Source organism: Oreochromis aureus, linkage group 8 (genome assembly GCF_013358895.1).
Source record: "Oreochromis aureus strain Israel breed Guangdong linkage group 8, ZZ_aureus, whole genome shotgun sequence".
Classification (NCBI taxonomy): domain Eukaryota; kingdom Metazoa; phylum Chordata; class Actinopteri; order Cichliformes; family Cichlidae; genus Oreochromis; species Oreochromis aureus.
This window is the reverse complement of record NC_052949.1, coordinates 12756478-12772389: the sequence shown is the minus strand read 5'-3', so window position 1 is coordinate 12772389 and position 15912 is coordinate 12756478. Positions and strand designations below refer to the sequence as shown.

The 15912-nt window shown below is 38.0% G+C and overlaps 3 protein-coding genes across 4 annotated transcripts; all 3 read left to right on the top strand.

Moving 5' to 3' along the window:
- The first annotated feature begins 472 nt into the window (after positions 1–472).
- On the top strand, positions 473–5053 carry ndr2 (nodal-related 2). The gene is made up of 3 exons (XM_031749022.2): positions 473–737; positions 2270–3012; positions 4753–5053. The coding sequence occupies exons 1-3, from the start codon at positions 473–475 to the stop codon at positions 4903–4905; spliced, it is 1161 nt and encodes a 386-aa protein (XP_031604882.1). The 3' UTR covers positions 4906–5053.
- A 675-nt stretch (positions 5054–5728) lies between these two features.
- lrrc20 (leucine rich repeat containing 20) lies at positions 5729–10045 on the top strand. Of its 2 annotated transcripts, none has more exons than XM_039616109.1 (5): positions 5729–5826; positions 8362–8450; positions 8712–8861; positions 9036–9203; positions 9295–10045. In XM_039616109.1, exons 2-5 carry the CDS (start codon positions 8381–8383, stop codon positions 9429–9431), a joined length of 525 nt encoding a protein of 174 aa, XP_039472043.1. In that variant the 5' UTR covers positions 5729–5826; positions 8362–8380; the 3' UTR covers positions 9432–10045. The 2 variants fall into 2 exon arrangements, with proteins under 2 accessions (XP_039472043.1, XP_031604966.1); XM_031749106.2 differs by lacking the exon at positions 5729–5826 and adding an exon at positions 6078–6378 and having other exon boundaries at positions 9295–10044.
- Positions 10046–11488: 1443 nt separating this feature from the next.
- Positions 11489–15304, top strand: ppa1a (inorganic pyrophosphatase 1a). The gene is made up of 11 exons (XM_031749122.2): positions 11489–11988; positions 12179–12243; positions 12593–12646; positions 12785–12904; positions 12990–13076; positions 13159–13285; positions 13383–13510; positions 13684–13769; positions 14261–14330; positions 14644–14683; positions 14762–15304. The coding sequence occupies exons 1-11, from the start codon at positions 11928–11930 to the stop codon at positions 14788–14790; spliced, it is 867 nt and encodes a 288-aa protein (XP_031604982.1). The 5' UTR covers positions 11489–11927; the 3' UTR covers positions 14791–15304.
- The last annotated feature ends 608 nt before the right edge of the window (positions 15305–15912 follow it).

The window sequence follows — 15912 nt, the reverse complement described above, 5'->3', positions numbered from 1 at the left end:
ATAAATCCCATGTGCGTTCCCTATATTACTGGTTGCAGTGATGTTTTGACATTAATAGTTTTGTTGCCATTGTTGTTGTTCTGCGAAGACATGGCTGATGGGTTATAGAGCCCATTCATTGTCCCTGATGTGCATTTCAGAGGGCCCTTAGTAGACTAAATTAGACTATGGGAAAGCCTAACAATTAGTGCAAACCAAACAGATGAAACAATTAGTCTGAGAATGGGGAGTCAGGCTGCAGAAGCCCAAAGAACATAGTGCAAACAAAACCTGTGCTCCTTGTAAACACGAACCCAGGCGCCTCATTACCAACTGAATAGATGATGAGCTGTCAGGTAGCAAGTCTTGAGGACTCATGTCAATTTCCTTTAATGTTCTCAGCTACTTGTTAAACGTGAAAGGGGGTGGGTGAGAGTATATAAGGCTCCCCTGCTCTTCCAGAGGAGGAATTTGTCATTAACCGACCTAAAACATGCGCTCATGGGGAGCTTTGGGTGTTGCGCTCCATGCATCTTTGCTGGCGCTGCTGGCTCAAGGGATTCATAAATCCAGCGATGGGGTGTTTATGAGGCCGCTGCACCGTTTTGCCGTGATGGATCGAGGAACTGGATATCACCTGCCGAGCTACATGATGCAACTTTACAGGAATTTCAAGTCGAATTTTTCCGGTCTTATGGATACGATGGAGCAAGATGCCGCAAGACAAGCGGACACCGTAAAGAGTATGATGGCTAAAAGTAAGCTCTGGCTCATTGCTTCATAAAAATATTTGGTTTGTTTGTAATAAACGTGCAGGGAATTGTTTGACATTCGTGTTTTATAGCTTTGGTTCTGGTCAGATGTCTTCTCTACCATTAATAAATCATCTTAGATGTTAAGGGGGTTTCGTTTTTCTGTCAACACTGCGTGCCAGACGACCTCAGAGGTTTTCAATCCACATTCCGCTTAGGGGGTGAATAACCATGCAGGGATCAGCGTGTGAAAAGGCCGGTATCCTCTCTAATTCTCAAAGCAAACCTCTTCTTCGCTAAATAGGTGATGTTGATTAGATACCTCGCCAGACATCCCCCTATACAAATCTCTTGCTTAGCCAAATCAACAACCTCCTTCAGTTCTTTTTCGCACTTGGTTTGATTAAATTAGAGCGCTGGATTTAACGGTGGCACAAGCAGCCAGCACAGGACACCCCCCCAATCCCTGCTGCAGAATCTAATTTCACATCTCTGTAAAGTGTTAGAGTTACTACCTGTTTGTTTGACAGAGGATATGCAGAAGCCGTGAGAAGCAGGGATGTGTTAAGTGATTGGTTTCGGCTACGTGTTTGGTTTGAGTGGATTAATAGCGCGGGTGGTTTGCACTTTTGATCAAGAGTCGAACTCAATAGGCAGCGGGACAATACAAAAGTTAAATGTTTAAAAGGCGTTCATCCCTTAGATTAATCGCAGCCACACCTGTTTAGAATCACAATGGGTCTCTTTACAGATGTGGGCGCAGAGTAGGGTGTCCATGGGTAGCATAATGAATGGGTTATGTTGGGAAAAAGCATAAGCAGCTTTGATTACTGAAATCCTCTCATCATGAAGTTCTAGAGGACATATATTATTATTTTCTCACCAGATGAGCCTGCATGTTCATTAAATGTTTCATTTTTTAAATTTAACTGACTTCTGTTATGAGGTAAATAAACTTTCAATTGAACTGAAAAACATTTTACGTTAAAATAATTCCTGTTGGCCGATTAAATCCACCAAACAAGCAAAACACATAAGGTTGAAGCTGTAGGCCTTCTTACTGAGTTGCATCTTCTTTAATAAAGCTGTTACCGGCTGCACACTGAAAATGTCATGTCATAGTTAAGATATATGTTGCACTTATACCTTACATAAGTTTATTAATTTGGTAGGACCCTACATTATCAGAAAAGTAACCTTCAACAATCCAGTGATCACCTTTAACAAGCACTTGGAGATTTTGAGGAAGGAAAAATGCTTAGAGGAATAGATTTCCAGCAAAACCAGGCTAACAAAGTTGCAGCTATCTACCACCTGTGTGGTGAGGAGGGAAAGACAGCAATCTAATGTTTGGTAATATAATAATGGTGATGTTTTTTGTTTTTTTTAATTTCCCGCACAGGTGGTTGTTTGTTGGTTTACATGCATCAGTAACACACAATAACGGTCCTGATTTTGGCATAATAATCAGTCATTATAATCTGTGTCATACAAAGTGCTCTTCAATTATGCTAATTCTTCCATTTTTGCTATATCAGATTTGACATACAGACATAGATCCTGGGTGGCGACCTTTGACCTCCATGCGCTGGGAGCTGACAAACAAATCCAGGCGGCCGAGTTGAGAATCAAGCTACCTCGGACAATGAATGTTTCCAACATTAGTGTGGAGGTCTATCACCACCATGACCAGGATCAGCAGCTGCTGGCACTGCTCACAGAATCGTCACTAGTCACATCATCGCAGAGCTGGAAAGTATTCAACATGACAAATCCCCTCTTGAGCTGGCTTAAAGAGAAATCAACAACAAGAATTCGCCACAAGCGAGTGTCAAGAAGAAGAAAAGTGATAAAGAAAAAGCGAGGCCTGCCTCTTCCCGATGAGCTCGTTTATGAAGCAAGTTTGACAAAAGACCAGGATGTGAGTGACCGGGCCTTGCTGGTTGTCTTCTCACACACAGGGTTTGATGAAAACTCAAAGGCTAAAGCGAGCTTACTCCATACAGCTGAACAATCCAAGTTCTTCTCCCCTGCTGAAATCAAAAAGAGGCGAAGGAGCAAACGGGGCCAGAGAGAGCAAACAGCAAGAACCCCACAGCTGTTCAAAAGAGTGAGCGAAAAATCACTCTGTCGCAAAGTGGACCTGCATGTCGACTTTAATCAGATTGGCTGGGGGTCCTGGATTGTCTTTCCTAAAAAGTACAATGCCTACCGCTGTGAAGGCTCCTGCCCTAGTCCTCTGAGAGAAGACTTAAATCCAACCAATCATGCCTACATGCAGGTGAGTGCCTATCTAGATTTTCTGTTCTTACGCATATTCATATTATCATCATAGGAACATTGTATGCAGACCGTTTAAAAATTCATATGCACACAATCACTGGCAGATGGATGCATCAGGGACAATTTGGAGTTTGAGCCACTTACCACATCTATCTATCTATCTATCTATCTATCTATCTATCTATCTATCTATCTATCTATCTATCTATCTATCTATCTATCTATCTATCTATCTATCTATCTATCTATCTATCTATTTAAAGCAATTCTGCTGGAAGTGGCTGAACTGTAGCTAAACCACTAAAGTACAACTTATGGAAACAGTACTTCAGACTAATATGTAATAAAATAAACTTTACGTGATCAAAAATGATAACAACTATGAAAAATCTGCAGGCAAGCAAAAATACCACTTAACTCAATTTACCGGAAGTCCTCAGTGGCTCTTGAGTCAAATAATGTTTATCTAATTATGTAATGTAATGTATTATGTAATACATTATTAGTAATAATGTAATAATGTTTTTGTTCACTAAAAAGAAAAAAATTGAGACATTTAGCTACAGTAATGTGTTAGATCAGAGACATATCATTGTGAAAATGCACTACAAACTGGTCAAGTGTGTGGCGGTGGCTGTCTGATGGATGTCTTAACAATGTTAACTTGACACCAGTTAGGACTGAAGAAAAAGGGTGGAGGGCCTCTCCAAAGGGGTTTTACAAACAGTAGAGAACAGTAATGGTAAACTATATAAAAAAAATTATTCCTGTGTTTTTCTACCCATCTCAAATACTTGAATCACTATGCAAATATGAATCATAGTTACTAGTTTTTTTGTGTGTTTTTTTTGTTTTTTTACATTTGTTCATTCAGTACTTCCCAGCAGCAAACAAGCCCAAGGTTAGCCACTGAGGTGTGACTTAGAAATACTGGCAATGGTTAATATGTAACATCAGCTGCAAACGAATAAAAAAGAACAATTTAACATTAGTTAGAGTTTCTATAGTCCCTGCTGTAGGGAATTAGAAGAGAGGGGTTGAGGCAAGGTAAATAAACAGATGCAAAAACATCACATTCTTTTGACTTTTGTGTGGCAAACTGGTCTGTGGGTTGTTAAAAACAACCAAGAGAGCCCTGGAAGGGTCGAATTTTCTATGTTCTTGTATAGTGTTACAATGTTACAATGAAATAATTGCCATCCATCCATCCATTCTCTACCACTTATCTTTTTCAGGGTCACAGGGGGCTGGAGCTTATTTCAGCTGTCTTAGGGCGAGAGGCAGGGTACACCCTGGACAGGTCGCCAGTCTGTCGCAGGGCTATGATAATTGTTTTATTATTTTTTGTTTTGCTAATTTAGTAAAACGTGAGGATTTGAAACTTTTTATGATAACAAATCTGTTTGTACTCCTTTTCCACACTATGAAAAAGGGTAAAACAAGATATAATTTTTTAATCTCAAATATGACAATTATTTATCAGAACGTCTGTGGTTTAAAGTGGTTCAAAATATTACGTTAAACACAACAAAACATATAACAAATAGCTTAAATGAACAGAAATGTTCAAAATACAACAATCAACAAAGCAAAACAACTTACTAAATGTCAAATATCAGATGACAGTAAGTGGCTCAGTATGTCAGTAAGCTAAGATAGGATAACGCTATTACCAGATTTCTTTAAAGAACTGCAGTTATCTACAACTGACCTAAAGCCTCTCTCTTTTTTTTCCCAGAGTCTCCTGAAGCATTTCCACCCCGACAGAGTGGCCTCACCCTGCTGTGCACCAACCAAAATGAGCCCACTGAGCATGTTGTACTATGAAAATGGAGAGATGCTCCTTCGACACCACGAGGATATGATTGTGGATCAGTGCGGGTGCCAGTGAAAGCTAAAACCAGGCTTAACACTGTACAGAAATTCTTGACAGAACCAAGTAATTTCTGAAAATAAAATAAAATAAAATAAAATAAAATAAAATAAAATAAAATAAAATAAAATAAAATAAAATAAAATAAAACATTTATACAGAAGGAAGAAAGCACTGCAAGACTGTGTCGGAGAGCTGTACAGAGACAACATTTTGATGTGTGATGTAGACTTTGGTTTGTTAGAATAGTTGCATCTTGAGATGTACCAAAATGTGAACTCAAAAATGGGGTTCACCTATTGTCACAAACTGAAGTTCATTCACTTTAAATTATCAATTGTTATAATTGTAAATATTTAATGGTAATGCTGATTAATATTTCAGCACAGTTTTATTGTTGACTACCATTTGTGTATATTGTTATAATGGCTATTTATATTGTTATATTATTGTAAATATTAAAATAAAATTACTTATATGTACATGTTGCACCCTTAATATGTGTTTTGTTATGCTGGTTAAAAATTATATGGTGTCTAGTTATATGGTTTTTAAGATGCTACAGTTTCATGACAAATAGCATGGTGAAGCTTATGTTTAGCAACAGGATTGTGTGTGAACTGTGTTTCACAAAAGCACTCACACTCAAAATAGGTGGACTTTTCTAGCTGTTTCAGTCATCTACAGTAAGTGACTGCCAAATTCCTCTTACATTCAAAATAAAGCATTGTAAAAGGAATATCCAGCCAACACTCTAAAGTTGCAGTTTGTTGTAACAATGCTAAACTAGGTTCTATTCTTCTAAAGCAATAGGGGCCACCGTACCCAATAGAGCTCATTGTATTCAAATCCTTTGAAAATATACTGACTAACCAGGAACTTGCCAGATTCATGACTATGGCAGAGGTGAGACTGGCAATAGCTGACCAGGACTCAGAGGTAAGACAACATTTAACTTCGTGATATCAGTTTCCACTCCAGTTTCCAGGCAGATATGGTTAACTATTTAATTATAGTTGAATTAACCAGCAACTATTAAAAAATCTTTTATACGTGTTAAATACATTTTAAAAGCTGGTTTAAGTTATTTAGTTGTGGTATTTGCGTCTTATTACTTATGGAATTCGTATATAACGCTATTTTTTGTTTTATAGTTTAAATTTTCGTGTTCTGCAATTTCAAAGCGCAGGACTGACGCTCGTGAATATCACGTCTGTTAGCTAGCAAGCTAACCGAAGCTCATGTTTTCCTAACAGAAGCTAAGCATTAACTTGCTTTTGCATTGTTTGATAACTTCTTTGCTTATTTGAGGTGATGCTAATGTATCGTACTGACCGAAAAAATAGCGCAGCAGCAAACAAGTGAGCCAGCCTCTCCCCTGGTTAAAAATACACACTCGTTAAACTTGCCTGGTGGGTTGAGAAGCTGAAGCTAAGTTAGCTAACACCGGCAGCTGCCCGTTTTGGTAACACTAGCAGGCTTTTAGTTGAGGTAAGTGACTTTTTTGACACAGAGCATATCTATATGTCTGTCAGTGGGGGAAATTATATTAGTCTGGAAGTGTAGGTCTGAAGTAGGTCTAAATATTTTTATGTTAGCATACATGCTTTATTTACTAGCTTTATGGTTAACCAGAAGTGAAAAGTGATCTTCATGAAGGCTCCACTGAAGCAGCGTTTCTGGGGTTTTATCTTACTGTTTCCACTTTGAGGACTTAATGCGTTTTAATAATGAAGGGCAAAAGGTGAATTTCTCTCAAGTACTCTGTAATTCAATGTAACAAATGTTTTATAAGTTGCCTTTAATATTACTTTACCACAAATTAACAGATAGTTTCAAATTAATTAAATTTTGTTTTAATTTGAGGAACAGCACTGTCTTTTTCTAGATCTGGAGAAAGCATATGATAGGGTGCCAAGAAAGGAACTGTGGTACTCTTAAGAGGAATTCAGGAGTGATAGAGAAGTATGTTAGGTTGGTGTAGGACATGTATGAGGACAACAAGACAGTGGTGAGGTGTGACAGAAGTGAGAGATGGGTTAAAGGCAGAGGTGTGATTCATCAGGGATCGGCTCTGAGCCCCATTCTCGTTTGCACTGGCAATGGACAGGTTGACAGGTGATGTCAGGTAGGAGTCCCCCTGGACTTTGATGATTGTTTAGAAGTGGAGATATGCACTAGAGAGAAGAGAAATGAAAGTCAATAGAAGAAAGACAGATTTCACATGTGAGAGAGAGACAGGTGTAACAGTGAACCTGTAAAGGCAGTAAACTAGATGACTTTAAATACCTGTGGTCAACCAAACAAAGCAACAGAACAGACAGTGGACAAGAGAGCTGAAAAGCAAGGGCAGTTTGATGGTGTGGGTGGAGACCAGTGTTAGGGGGGATGTGTGACAGAAACGGCAAGCAGCAAGAGTGAAAGGAAAGGTTTACAAGATGGTAGGGATACCTGTTATGATGTATGTTTTGGAAATAATAGTGCTGAAAAAGAGAGGAGGGAGGCAGAACTGGAGGTGGCAGAGTTGAAGATCTTAAGGTTTTCATTGGGAGTGATAAGAATGGATAAGATTAGAAATGGGTATATGAGAGGGACAGTTGAGGTTGAGCAGTTTGGAAACTAAGATTGAGAAGCAAGGCTGGAATGGTCTAAACATGTACAGAGGGATATACTGAACAAAGGATGCTGAATGTGGAGCTGCCAGGCAGGAGTAAAAGAGGAAGACCACAGAGAAGATTTATGGATGTAGTGAAAAATGGCATGCAGAGAGTTTGTGTGACAGAGAAGGATGCCAGAAGTAGGGTGAGATAGAGGCAGATGATCCACTGTGTCAACCCATAAAACAGTCACAAGAAGAAGACAACTCAACTGTTTAACCTGAGCTGTCTTTTGTTTGTGACTACTGGAACAAATAAAAAAATCCTTGCTAATTTTTCTGATCATTTTTTATTTTTTGATTGTTGATAATCATTTTTTGAGTACAAGTTAGTGCTAAACGAACAGAGCTAGTAATAAAAACTTAACCAGTTCAGAATGTAAATGTAGATAACCAAAGAACTAAGACCTTAATATTGTGCCAGTGCTACGTTTATTAAGCTAGAAAAGAATATGAAGAAGAATATGAATCCATCTGACTTCGTGCTGTTAATACACTTGGCGGTCAGGCCTTTACATTAAATTCTGTTAGAAATTGCCTTATGTAATTAAAACCAGAAGTGCACAAAAATTTGGAGTGTGTCCACGTTAAACAACTAAAGTGAGACATTAATCAGTACTAGCAATCTTTAATGAGATTTAGCCTTAGAAGGTTCATTTTTAGCCTGTGGCTAAAGATAAAACAGGCATCGACTGTGTTGTGCTGACTTCAGTGGGATGTCAGCATGGGCAGCAGCTTTGACTGATAGTGTAGTTACGATTTTATCATCTTACCATTTATATGTGGAGGTATGTGTAATGTTGCATTGTGTCTCTTAGGAAAAGTTAAAGCAGAAAAATGGCTGAGGCTGTTGCAAAAGTGGCCCGGAGGATTAATGCTACTGTAGAGGAGGGAAAAGATAGTGTGGGTAAGATACACTTTAACATATTCTTTCCTTTGTCTCTCACTTAATCTTTGTTCAGAGCATATAAATGAATTTGTTGTCAGAGATAGTACCAGCAGGTGGCAACATAGGCTTAAATTTGACGGCTTCATATCTTGAAATGCCAGAATGTAATAATAAGAATAGTAAGTAATAATGTGTAATTGTCAGAGTAATTATAGATTTACACTGTGTTAATGTTAATGTTTGATTATTTTATAACTATGTTCTTCTTCTTCTCCGCAGACCTGTCAAAATGCATGCTTGCTTCTTTCCCAGACGGTGTGTTCAAGGTCCTGAGGACTGTCACAGAAAACATCCGAGTTATCACATTGGCTGACAATGAGATGAAGGTCGTTTCTAGCAAGTTCTTTACAACTTTCACTCAGCTCAGAGGTAAAGGATTTATTTTTTTATTAATTATTTAATTTTTTAAAAGCTTGTGCTTTAGTATACTGTTAATCTCACATGCTGTTCACCTCACAAACGTTGACAGAATGTCTTCGTGCTCCGATGGGAAAAACAGCCAAGCAATCCTTCGATTTACTCGTGTCTTGAAATACCTTGCAGAACTGGACCTGCAAGGAAATCTGCTCACCAAACTGCCCGATTCTGTGTCGGAAATGAAGCATCTGACCAGCATCAACCTGGCTAATAACAAGTTCTCCATCTTCCCTGATAAGCTTACTGAAATAGCCACACTGGAGCGTATTGATCTTCAGGGAAATAGCCTTACTGGTAAAAAAAAAAATGTTAATGTATCCTCTTTGTCAGAAAGGTCCATATTTACACGTCTCAGTCTTTTTGTCTTTTAAATTTTCCTCTACAGAAGTACCACTGGAGAAGTTGTCTGACATGCCATCGCTGAAGTGGCTGAATGTGACGTCAAACCCTCTGGACTCAAACACAAAGTCAGCTCTGCAGTCTCCTCACAAATTTGACATTTTGTCAACAGCAGAGTCCTAAAATGAATGATAAATGTATTTCACCTCCTGTAGCATGGAGCTGTGTGCCTTTAATTGCTTAAATTGAATTAGTTTTGTGTTACAGGTAGGACTAAAATACTTCAGGATATCATTATACTGTACAAGCAACAAAAACAGAGTTGTGCGGAGACCTCTTTCTTTGACTTTTCAATGCTGCTGGGAACCCTGCAGGCTCTACTTTTGGTATTAAGACTTCTGGAAATTAAATCACTCATTCTTGATACACCATTTGACATTGTTTCAAATTATATATTTATTATGGCTTATTTATTGTTTTTGATAGGGGAAAAAACAAATATACTTTGAAAACTAAGCAGTCTCTGTGTATTTGTCTTTTTTTACCTGGTAACTTTGCTGAGATGGTTATGTTATATACAATACTGAGTTTGTATTAAATGGCACAGAAGTACAAGTGTTCAGGACTGCTTTTAAATCTTTTCATGTTTGAAAAGTCTGATAATTGTACACTTACACACCACTTTTATTTTTATTTTTTTACCATTTTGGGTGAGTGTTTTCTTATCCAAATCAAGGATCTAAGAACAGATTGTATTGAGTATCAGTGAAACACTTGGCTATGCAAATAAAACTGACTGGAAGCTAAGATTGCACCTGAAAAATGCTTTGCAAGAAGAAACATTTGGCTAAATATTATACATGCAAAAATAAAATCTAAAGAATTGGACTAGAACATAGATTACAGCTTGAGCAATAATTCAAACAAGCAAGAGAACAGCAATTGCTTAGATAATCAGTCTGTACACACAGAATCTCGTCTGTAGTTCACCCTCTGAGTGCAGGTATTTCTCACACAGGTAGATACAGTATGATGAGCTCACAGAAAAACATCCTTTCAAGATTCCTGAAGGTATTGTAGCCACTTTCAAAGTTGGATAATTCCAGTTGACTGTATAAATGTTAGTCAAGTGCTTTAACCTTCCATATATAATAGAAGCTCCAGAAGACGGAGACAGGTGCTCAGAAGAGCACTTCAAAGTATTTTACTCCTCAAGAACAGTTTAAATAGCATCCCTGCTGAGTCTGGATTATTTCACCTGATGTTTGAGCAGAGAGTTTCAAGTCTGCATGTATCATTAGAAAACCAAGAAGATCTGGTGAACAAATAATCCAAATAAACCTTTTCTATGGTGAAAATGGGTTTGAATACACATAATTTCTGTTGGGAGAAGTCATCAAATACATCTACATCTACAAGTCTGCCAAAGGAGAGTGTTCTTTAGACATTTAGCCTGGTGGCAAGCTTTCAGTGCCACGTGACTTGTCTGCTTCCCAGAGTGTGACCTTGCACTCAGCATCACGCTCCTCTTTAATTCACTGTTTTAATTACCGTACCTATAGGCAGAGAAGCATTCTTTCTTTGGTGCTATTGTGCAGTTTGACAGGTTATATTAAGCTGTTTTTGGCACTGCACATTTTAGTTAGGTTTACAGCAGGATTTTTCATATAAATAGCTGAAAGTTAATACTTTATATATGATAAAGAACTGTACAGTTACATGAATTTAATATAGAAATTGCACGACAAAGATATAAGCATAGAACTCCTGCACATGTATTTTGTGTTTTTCTTCCTTTTTTCCCATAAGGTGCTTTAATGCACTTTTACTCTGACACAACAATGACACTACTTTTTATTTGGATAACGATATATGAATGAAATGCATGATTTAAGTGAGATAAAAAAGTTCAGCCAAAACAAAACAAGCAAATGAAAAAAAATAAAATAAAACTTTGGTACAAAAGATTAATATAAAAACTTAAAGGCATTCATGTAGAAAAGGACTCAGTGCTCAAATGTATTACATAAGCATGCAAAAATCAAAGCTAATTTAAATATTTTTTCTCAGTGTTTCCAAAAACCAGCTCATAAGTATGTTATCAAACAGTTAAAGTGAAACTTGAGATGTAAGAAGTCACAACACTGCACACCACCTAATCCTGCCGTGTTAATTGGCTTACAGCTAACACCTGTCAGCTCCATCTGTTTTTCTGTGAAAAGAACTCTCGGGAGCCACAGCTTGTAACGGGGAAATGGAAAACAAATCACTTCACACACAGAGAAGGCAGAAACTTCACGTCTGTGCTGCAGAATGCATGTGGCAGCCACGGAGAAGTGGTAACAGAAAGGATTAGTTGCTGATTACTATTCTGAGCAACTCTGCTTCACACGGGTTACTTTTGTAAGCTACAGATGCCAGTGCTAGATGTGATTTGAGCACAGCAGCCATACAGGAAGAGGCAGAAGCCAGCATGGTTCTGTCACCAGGTGTTTACACCTTTCCCACAGCAACCCCATTGTCAAATACAGGTAGTTGTCTGGGTTCTAACCCCATAGGCTTAAGAAGTGCGCATGTCTGCTCCCCTGTCTTACATGACTGCCTGTCTGCCGGGAGCTTCTTAGTCCTGCTGAATTAGTGAACAGACCACACTTGGAGGGGTTTAAACCAACAGCAGACATGAGCTTTACCATCGAGGAGAAGGGCAGGCCGAACACCCAGGAGTACAGGGTTTATTTCAGTAAGCACAGCTCTTTGAATGAACTAGTTTGACTAATTGTGGGAAATCATTCCTTTATGGATTCTGTATAGTGTAATAGCTGCTTGCATAACGTGTAGCGGTATCACAAGAGCACTAGTGTTAAATAGATGTAAAGTTGCCATATTATTTATTTGACTAGGGAGATGAAACTGTGTAATTCTTTTCATAGAAAACTCTGAGGGCAAATACATCTCTCCCTTTCACGATGTACCCATCTATGCAAATGAAGCAGAGGTGAGCATCATGTGTGGCTGTTAGTCTTTTGGGATATTAGAGAAGAACTTATATCATTGAAAACCTGCTGATTGTGCCGTATTTTGTCTTGCAGATTAATTTATTTGCATTTTTTAAAATACATATGTCCTTATTTTGACTATTTTGACTATTTAGACAAATCATCGAGTAGATACCAAAAACTGTGGTAGCTGCTGGGTTTCTCTTCAAACTCCTTAGACATAGGTGCAATGATCTGTATCCTTCCTTAGATAACCATTATGCCAGTCTATAAGTAGCACAATAAGCCACTAGGAGAATTCATCATCAGGTACAACAGTAACAAAGCTATGTCTCTTACCACTTTTAGAATATTTTTCATGCCATTGTTGAAGTTCCAAGGTGGACAAATGCAAAGATGGAGGTACATAACATATCTTGCAAAAATATGTATTTGTTGCTTTCTAAGATCACGCCCATATTTGTGGTAATGTAGTGACTACAATCTAAGTCAGTGCTTCCTTCTATTTTTAGTTTTGTACTTAATGTCTTTGTTTCACAGATTGCCACTAAAGATCCTCTCAATCCACTGAAGCAAGACGTGAAGAAGGGCAATCTTCGTTATGTAGCAAATGTGTTTCCCCACAAAGGTTATATCTGGAATTATGGAGCTATACCGCAGGCGAGTCCCACTCAGATGTTATATGTACAGCAGGAAACTAGGCCATGCCTCTGTTCAATTAACCCCATACTCTTCTCCTTAACAGACATGGGAAGACCCCAACCACAAGGACAGCGACACAGGATGCTGTGGAGACAATGATCCCATCGATATATGTGACATAGGAAATAAGGTACTGGAACAAGTCTGACTGAAGAGACTTACTGAAATGGTGCTTTTTGCAGCTTTTCCAAAACAGTATCTTTAATCCTCAGGTGTGCTCTCGAGGAGAAGTAATCAAAGTGAAGGTGTTGGGAACTCTGGCTTTGATCGATGAGGGTGAAACAGACTGGAAGGTCATAGTGATCAATACTGAGGACCCAGAAGCTGGCAGTTTTAACAGTAGGGATAACTTAAAAATCAAAGTTGTTTATGTTGCTGGAAAATATGCGAAGACTCTGCGAACTTTTTGGAATTAAATTTTCTCCATTTCATGCAGATATTGATGATGTGAGGCGACTTAAGCCCGGATATCTGGAGGCAACTGTTGATTGGTTTAAAAGATACAAAGTACCAGACGGGAAACCTGAAAATCAGTTTGCTTTTAACGGAGAGTTCAAGGACCGGGTACAGCGTTCAGCATTTTAGGCTAGGTCTTGGTTTGACATCTGACTACACTTCTGATATTATATTTTTAGCTATACTGAATCTGTCCCAATACATACATGATTACATTTTCAGTTTAGAGACATATAGCTGGGGATGTTGCTTTGATTTTGTATTTCTTTTGTATTCTCCAGGACTTTGCCATTGAAACAGTGAAGAGCACAAATGAGTTTTGGAAGGCACTGATTGCTAAGATGACCAATGCCGGCGAGTTAAACTGGTAAACAAGTTGATTAATTTGAAGAAAAAAAATGCTTTGTGCAAATATAAAGCTCAGCAACATTATGTGACAGATGCTATTAGAGGCACTTCCTGCCCTAATTTTCTCCAGCCAATGATTTGCATTGCATAGATGATAGAGCAGGAAGACAATAAAATATAATGTACAGTGTTGTGAAACAGCATTTGCCCCCCTTCCTGATTTCTTCATCAAACAAACTTTAATATTAGTCAAACCGAGGGACTGCAAAATGCAGTTTTTAAACAATTTTATTTATTAACAGGAACATGCTTCCCAGACTTACCTAAATAAGAAACAAGGAAGGGGGCAAATACTTTTTCACAGCACTGTAGCTGCTTTGGTAATGTGTTTCTTAGCGCAAGTAAAACAGTAGGTAAACACTATAAATATGTGCACTTTTTGGGGTGAGAAAGACATGTGTATAGGCAGAAAATTGCTCAATTTAAAAAAGTCTTCCTTTCTTTGATTAGCATGAACACCAGCGTTTCAGATAGTCCGTTCTGCTGCTCTGCTGGGGATGCCGAGGCAGTAGTTAAATCTGTAAGTCCATTTTATTTTTAAATTCATGTTAGCAGTCATACCTTCCTATTTGATTAGTGAAGAAACTGGAAACACAGAAATGCTAAAGGCGGTTTCTTTCATTTCACTCCAGCTGCTCTCTATAAGAGTAATGTTTTTGAGATCAAAAAGAAACCAGCATCTAATGGCTTCCTGTAAAACAGAAAATAGGCCCTGAGAACTTGGCAGCATTTAATTAGTCTATTAATGACATGCACATGTATTCCTCATGAACTTTAAAGGTGATTAGTTAAGCAAATAAATATATCACCATTTAATCATTTCACTCCTGCAGGCATGTGCTTTTGGAGATGAAGAACCTATTCCAAGTTCAGGTGGGTGTTTATAGATATTTGCAGCAACTCTGTATTGTTGCTTCATGGAACTTAAATCTTATGTTTTACTTTTTTCAGTTGACAAATGGTTCTACTATGACCAGTGAGAAGATACAGCCTGGGTGGAAACAGGAAATATGTGAAGTCTTCCCACATCCCTCCTTCCTTGACTCCTGTGGATTTGATGTGTCTTGGTTACTTCATATAACATTTACTTGCTTGGTTGTTCAACCTTCATTGGCTGATGTGGGGGGGGGTTTTTTATCCAGGTCACATGAAAGCTCTCATTATTTTTTGTTATTTAACTTAATGGGAAATTAATACAATTTGATTTTACTTTGAAAAATAAACACTATATTAAACCATGTCAACACAATAATTATATTGTCATTATCATTTATACCTGTGCTTATCGAAAGAATGTGGCTCTAAAGTGGATAACAGCATTTGATAAGACAGACGGAAAGAAAAGGCATATAAACCCATTCCTTTACAGTCTTACATTCAATAATTCATTGGGTTATATGACAATATTGGCGATTCTACTACATGATGTATGTACCGTTCCTAAGACGTAATACCTGTTTAAGATTATAAATGACTTCCTATTAAAGCCTTTAGCTGTGAGTGAAAAGGTCTCATGCTGTTTTTTTCTGCAGCGTGCAATTAAACAGTCAGTTCCAATAAGAACTGAAGGCATTTACAATGTGGTTAGAAACTATACTTGCAATTAAAGGGTGCTCCTAAACGATCAAGTAATAGAGGCCCTAGTGCATAATGTATGTGTAACTTAAATCAGATATGTTGAAACACTAAATATAGTTTATATAATATTATAATATGGTCAAGATATTCAAAGACTACCTCTGGCTGTGTCCTGCTTTTGCTAGAACAAGTGCATATCTGAACCCGGGAGCTCTTGCACCCCAAACGAGAAGCAGACCCCTTAAAAATGAGCAATACAACAGATATCACCTTATTGTGAAAGTCTGCAAAACGTTTGCACAGTTTGTAAAGAAAAAGCCCTGCTTTCAAGAGCCTGCGAACCTTCAAACATTCTTTTACTCAAACTATTATTGAATAAAATCATGTGAGAGGGGAAGAAGAGCTGTTAACGACATGTAGAAGTAATAAATGTATAATAACATACATCAGCTTCTTTTTTCATTTTTAAGCCCTGCTTTGGGTTCTTGGGTTCTTCTTTGAACATACTCCAGGACGAAAGATTA

Excerpts from the sequence above, each read along its gene's own strand:
- ppa1a (XM_031749122.2), top strand. The coding sequence starts at position 11,928 with ATGAGCTTTACCATCGAGGAGAAGGGCAGGCCGAACACCCAGGAGTAC. Across the intron at positions 13,286-13,382 it reads AGAAGCTGGCAGTTTTAACA|ATATTGATGATGTGAGGCGA; the intron begins GTAGGGATAACT and ends CATTTCATGCAG. Across the intron at positions 13,511-13,683 it reads ACGGAGAGTTCAAGGACCGG|GACTTTGCCATTGAAACAGT; the intron begins GTACAGCGTTCA and ends TGTATTCTCCAG.
- ndr2 (XM_031749022.2), top strand. The coding sequence starts at position 473 with ATGCGCTCATGGGGAGCTTTGGGTGTTGCGCTCCATGCATCTTTGCTG. Across the intron at positions 738-2,269 it reads AAAGAGTATGATGGCTAAAA|ATTTGACATACAGACATAGA; the intron begins GTAAGCTCTGGC and ends TTGCTATATCAG. Across the intron at positions 3,013-4,752 it reads CCAATCATGCCTACATGCAG|AGTCTCCTGAAGCATTTCCA; the intron begins GTGAGTGCCTAT and ends TTTTTTTCCCAG.
- lrrc20 (XM_039616109.1), top strand. The coding sequence starts at position 8,381 with ATGGCTGAGGCTGTTGCAAAAGTGGCCCGGAGGATTAATGCTACTGTA. Across the intron at positions 8,451-8,711 it reads GGAGGGAAAAGATAGTGTGG|ACCTGTCAAAATGCATGCTT; the intron begins GTAAGATACACT and ends TCTTCTCCGCAG. Across the intron at positions 9,204-9,294 it reads TCAGGGAAATAGCCTTACTG|AAGTACCACTGGAGAAGTTG; the intron begins GTAAAAAAAAAA and ends TTTCCTCTACAG.